We start from the raw sequence: 6,273 nt of genomic DNA on the forward strand, positions 1-6,273 counted from the left end.
TTTCTCTAATTTGGATAAAATAAAAGTCGGTGGCGACTCTTGCTTACCGCAACATTTCTTTAAAGTCAGTTCACCGTATTACAGAACTGGCGACTCTGCTGGGGATTTTTCGAATAAAAGAGGGGTTACCTTAAAGTTTAGGATTCACTTTAAATGTTTTCAATTGTTTGTATTGTTTGCTTTATATTTGTGGGCCCATTTGGGTTTACTTGTGTGAAAGATCCTAACCCAGATCTGAGTACCTTAGGTAAATGGCATGAGACCAAGGAGACTACACAGCGTATACTGATGTGGTTGGTATGGTGGCCATCGTTAGTGTGACACGTTGGTGTGTCCTGGTGTTCCTTGGGATCCGGCTTGAGGAAACACTTGGCTGCTGCGTGGTGTCATTAAGCACTAATTTGCCCTTAGAACCCTAGTTGAACTTGACTTTGGCCTATTAGAAAGTAGCGAGATGGCTGGCTTTGGTTCCGACTGAAGCTGGTTGGTACTCGAAGATACACTCATATGGACTAGACTTTCAAGACATTTTTGGTCAGTGATTCGATTGCTGAACTGAGATAAGTGCCTTCGAGAAAGGTCAATGATATGAGCTCCCTGGAACCCGATCTTTATATAGGACAGGTTGAACCAACTAAACTTCAGTGGGAGGGTATACACCTTTGGACTATATACAAGCCTAATCCTAAGGCAATTGTGTGACTTGTTTGTGTTTGTTATCTACCTGACATCATAATATCATAAGCATCATCATGACATATCATTTTACTAACCGTTTCGAAGACCAAGGAATTCATCTTTGTTCTATTTTGTAGGTCATGAAGACTAGAAACACCATTCGAGTTAACTTTGTGAAGGTACCTTCTGAGATGAAAGAGTTGGTATTAGAGATTCCTGGAGGTTCCCGCTTCACTGAAAGACATGGTATCTTGCCCAATTTGGTTACATCAGGTTTCGAAGAAGAGATGATGAGTGTATTGTTTCAGTTCTTTGACCCCGAGCACCATTGTTTTACTTTCCCGAATTATCAGCTAGTACCTACTATGGAAGAGTTTTTTGACATACTTGGCCTCCCTATCCGAGATCAGATTCCGTTCACTGGTTTGGAAGAGACTCCGAAACTGGAAGTCATTGCCGCTGCTTTGCATCTTAAGAAATCTGAAATTGAAGTTCATTGGGAAACGAGAAGTGGAGTCAAGGGTTTCCTCGCTAAGTTCTTATTCGAAAAAGCTCGTATGTTTTTGAAAACCATGAGTTATCAAGCCTTCGAAGACATATTAGCTCTACTTATTTATGGTTTGGTGCTATTTCCTAGTCCTGATCAGTTTATAGATGTGCATGCCATAAAGATATTTCTGACACGCAACCCGGTGCCTACTTTGCTTGGAGACATCTTACACTCTCTTCACACTCGTACTATGAAGAAACGAGGGACTCTTATGTGTTGTATACCTTTTCTATCTAAGTGGTTTATTTCGCACTTTCCTCGCTCAATAATGAGGAATGACCAAGGGCTGAAATGGCATAAGAGAGTAATGTCACTTTCTCATTCTAATATCCGTTGGCTTTCCTTATCCAAGGATAATGTTACTATCATCGATCTTTGTGGACAATATCCTAATGTGCCTTTGCTTGGCATAAGAGGGGATATTACATATAACCCTTGCTTGGCCCTACGTCAGTTTGGTTATGCTCGAAGAGATGGTCCTCATCAGATGCTTATACAAGGGGTTGTGTTTGATTATGAAGATGATGCTCAATGTCACCTCCGGAACTTTATACGAGCATGGGATATGGTAAACAGAATTGATAGCAAGAGCTTGGGGCAAAGGAACTCCATTCCTTTAGGGCCTTACCTCAGATGGGTGCACACTCGTGCTCAACGCTTCATCATGCCTTATGCATATGTCTGACCTGTGATTGTGGAACCCGAGTACGAAGAAAAGGTTCCTCAAGTTATTTCTCATCCAGACATGCCAACTGACATCGAGGAACTAAAGAGATCTTGGATTCAGCTAAAAGAAGAAAGAGATACTTTTAAAGCTCAATTACACGCTAAAGAGAAGAAAGTGTTGGAGCTTACAAGGCAACTTCAAGACGAACAGAAGGTCAACGCTTACGTTGGGTCAAAAAGGAAGCATCCATGGGAGACTTGAAGACTTTGCTTTATCTTTATTATTTTATTTTTATTCCTATTTTTATGCTTTCCTTTTTGTAAAAGAGGATAATAAAACAATTTAGAGTTTTTTCTTTAAACATTATTAATAAAGTTTCTTTCTTATTTGGTTTAAACGAATTTGAATTCCAAGGTCCTTGAAAAAATTGCATACGCATAAACATATCATTCATAAACATTACATCACAGGTTTCTATAACAGGTCTCTCATCTTTCCGCTGTTTATTTCAGTAAGGAAATGTATCTCGAACAATCCGTCAAGAATCTCCAGGCTCAGAATGTTGAGTTCCAAGCTTTGATCCTGAACTTGTCCAAGAGGCAAGATGAGCTGAAATCCCTTCTAACTAAGAAGGAGAAGAAGACTAGGAAGCCGGTAAGTATTCTCAACATGGGAAGAAGATTCAAGGGCCCCCTCAAAAAGGTCAAAGAAACTGAAATTCCTGAAAAAAATGAACAGGAAGACGATGATAGCATCAAGACTGACGCCAAGAGTAACATAGGCTCCGCTGATCAGGATGATGAAGAGGACTATTACCATGAGGAAGAATATCCTGAAGAGAAGTACAGGCAACTGGAGGAACGTATGAAGGCTATGGAAATCCAGAAGGTACCTGGGCTGGATTTTGAGGAACTAGGGCTCATCCCCGGAGTCATTATCCCTCCAAAGTTCAAGATTCCGACGTTTTCTAAATATGATGGAGTTTCCTACCCTAAGATGCATCTGAGATCATATGTGAGGAAAATCCAACCTCACACTAAAGACAAGAGACTGTGGATTCATTTCTTCCAAGAGAGTTTGTCTGGAACTCAACTGGAATGGCACTATCAGCCGGAGAGTGCCAGCATTTGCACTTGGGAAGACATGGCTGCTGCTTTTTACAAGCAATATCAATACAATGCTGACCTTGCACCAACTCGCATGCAATTGCAAAGCATGTCTATGGGATCGAAGGAAAGTTTCAAGGAGTATGCTCAAAAGTGGAGAGATCTAGCTGGAAGAGTTCAACCTCCCTTGACTGATAGGGAATTGGTGGACATGTTCATGGGTACACTAACCGGGCCGTTCTATAGTCACTTGCTAGGTAGTTCCTCATCTGACTTCACTGACCTCATATTGACTGGAGAACGTGTTGAGAGTGGTATTCGAAGTGGGAAGATTCAAGTAGGCGCCACCTCTGGTACTACATAGAAGCCATACCATGGAAGGAATGAGTCTAATGCTGTTCATAGTCAGAGGGTTCGTAATAAGAATGATCAGAACCAGTCTGTTGGGGCCGTTCTAATCTCTGCACCAACACTTCAGCAAGCTCCCAGACAAGGGTATCAGCGTAGGTCAGACGCACCCAGAAGGCAATTCACTAAGATCAACATGCCTTTATCTCACTATAAGAGATCCTCCGAAGAATGTCACTACAACGTCTCCAAACTATGATCCTAATGCAAAATGTGCGTACCAATCCAATAGTCCTGGACACCATGCTGATAATTGCTGGGCACTGAAAAATAAGATTCAAGACATGATAGAGGCTGGCGAAATCGAGTTTGATCCTCCAGAAACTCCGAATGTTATTACTGCCCCTATGCCAAATCATGACAAAGCTATCAACGCTATCATGGACACGGTCTATGTCTATGATGTGAGAGATCTGTCAACTCCGCTCCCAGTCATAAAGAGAAAGATGCTGCAAGCTGGTTTATTTCCGGGTTGCGACCCAGATTGTTATTATTGTGCATCCCAATCCAATGGTTGTGAGAATCTGAAAAGAGGAATCCAAGGCTGGATGGATCGTCGCACTATCATGTTTGAAAAGATTCCTTCTGTAGAGAATTTGTGCGAAGGTTTCTCCCGTGGCCTGAAGATTGAATACGTGTCGGTAATTTCCAAAGCTCCGTTGAAGATCCCTACTAAGGCTCCATTCAAGATTTCTGCTGAACCCCGGGTGGCTCCTGTAATTATCACTAAGTCTGGTCCAATTCTATATTCTTCTGATAAGGCTATCCCTTGGAACTATGGTGCCGAGGTCTATATTCAGAGAGTTAAGCAAGAACTTGTAGCTGATAAGGCTGTCGAAGACACTAATCCTGATGTGGGTAATATTGCCGGAACTAGTAAAGTAACAAGAAGTGGAAGGTTGTTTTCTCCAGAAATCTCTCCAAACACTGTTGCACCTGCTGATACCCCTATTCCTAATCAGAATGCTGATACCCGAGGTAAAGGGCCGTTGCATGAACCCATCCAGACACCAGTTGAGACTGTTACTGAAAATCCATCTCCTGAAGAAGCAAATGAGTTCTTGAAGATCATCCGCGAGAGTGATTATGACATTGTTGAACAGATGGGGCATACTCCTTCCAAGATCTCTATGTTGTCACTCCTAAGTTGTTCCAAGACTCACGCTAAAGCTATGATGAAGCTTCTAGAGGCTGCCCACGTGCCACAAGAGATTTTTGTCACCCAACTTGAGAATTGTATTTCAAATCTGACGATAGACAATTACCTTGGGTTTTTTGATGCTGATCTAAGTCCCAGTGGAAGGAATCATAACAAGTCTTTGCACATCTCCATTGAATGTGAGGGAACCACTCTGGCCCATGTATTAGTAGACAATGGTTCGTCTTTGAATGTGCTACCCAAGATGGTATTAGACAAACTCAACCCCGAGGGAATCATGCTGAAATCCAGTGATGTGATAGTAAAAGCTTTCGATGGTTCAATGAGTACGGTATACAGCGAAGTTGAGCTCCCAATTAAAGTAGGCTCTCAGACTTTCAACACTGTGTTCTATGTGATGGACATCCATCCCGCCTATTCTTGTCTGCTTGGGCGTCCTTGGATACATGGGGCAAATGTCGTGACTTCGACTCTGCATCAAAAACTGAAATACCCGGCGAAAGCCAAGATCGTCATTGTGTATGGTGAGGAGGAATACGTGGTGAGCTTCATAGATGAGACCAAGTATGTTGAGTTTACTGGAGAAACCTTTGAATCTCCCCGTCAGGCATTTGAGTTGGTCCCTCAAGTGATTCCTGGAGCTAAGCCTGCCCATAATGTTCCTAAGGTTGCCAGAATTCCTCCTACAATGGCTTCTTTGAAAGGTGCTAGGGCTGTGGTTGAAGAAGTTGGTTGTACTATCTGGGGGCAACTCCCTGATATCCCCTACAAGTCCAACAAATGGGGTTTAGGCTGCACTGCTAAAGATCAGAATGGAGAACAACACTCTCGTCCATAAGGTTTGAAATATCGTTTCATTAGCAAAGGGGTCAATACCATAGGGGAAGAAGAAGATGATTGCAACCTGAGCAAATGGATCTTTCCTACACCTGACAAAGGGCTGGACAACTGGAAGACTGAAGACATTGTCTCTTTCTCCTATAGTCAGGAGTAATTTCCATTTCTAGTTTTGTTTTTTCCTTTATGTTTCCTAGTTTTACTTTGTGTATTTCAATAAACGATAAACTTTAAAGTCGTGTGTCTTGCCCGGGGCACAACGGTCCGTTGTTAGGGCTTGTCATTTCATAAGCATATTTTCATTCAATAAAGCATTGGACGTTTCGTATTCAAATTATGTGTTCGCTTTTATTTTTATTTACTCTTCTATAGCTATGTGTTCTTACACACACCCACATAATGCACTACAGATCCATATCCTCTCTGGATCCCATTGATAACGACTCTGCTATTGCTAAATATGACTTTGAAAATCCGATCTACCAATCTGAGGATGAAGGTGAGGAAGATTTCGAAGTGCCCAGAGAACTTGCCAGACTGCTAGAGCAAGAAGAAAAGACTATACAGCCGCACGAAGAACCAATTGAGGTTGTGAATGTAGGTACTGACGAAGAAAAGAAAGAAATCAAGATAGGGGCTGAGCTAGAGGAGGGTGTCAAACAAAGATTGATCCAGATGCTACGAGACAATGTTGAGATATTTGCTTGGTCTTACGAAGACATGCCTGGGCTCGATACTGATATTGTGGTTCACCGTCTGCCTATCAAAGAAAACAATCCTCCGGTTAAGCAGAAGTTACGAAGGAGCAGGCCTGACATGGCTCAAAAGATCAAGGAAGAGGTTGAGAAACAGTTCAATGCCGATTCTT

At 42.1% G+C, this 6,273-nt stretch overlaps 1 protein-coding gene across 1 annotated transcript; it reads left to right on the plus strand.

Annotated features, from left to right (window-relative positions):
* The first annotated feature begins 2,564 nt into the window (after positions 1–2,564).
* LOC131625597 (uncharacterized) lies at positions 2,565–5,406 on the plus strand. Its single transcript, XM_058896443.1, has 4 exons — positions 2,565–3,058; positions 3,567–3,895; positions 4,016–4,489; positions 4,667–5,406. Exons 1-4 carry the CDS (start codon positions 2,565–2,567, stop codon positions 5,404–5,406), a joined length of 2,037 nt encoding a protein of 678 aa, XP_058752426.1.
* The last annotated feature ends 867 nt before the right edge of the window (positions 5,407–6,273 follow it).

The sequence above is a fragment of the Vicia villosa genome, unplaced genomic scaffold, assembly GCF_029867415.1.
Source record: "Vicia villosa cultivar HV-30 ecotype Madison, WI unplaced genomic scaffold, Vvil1.0 ctg.000227F_1_1, whole genome shotgun sequence".
Taxonomy (NCBI): Eukaryota; Viridiplantae; Streptophyta; class Magnoliopsida; order Fabales; family Fabaceae; genus Vicia; species Vicia villosa.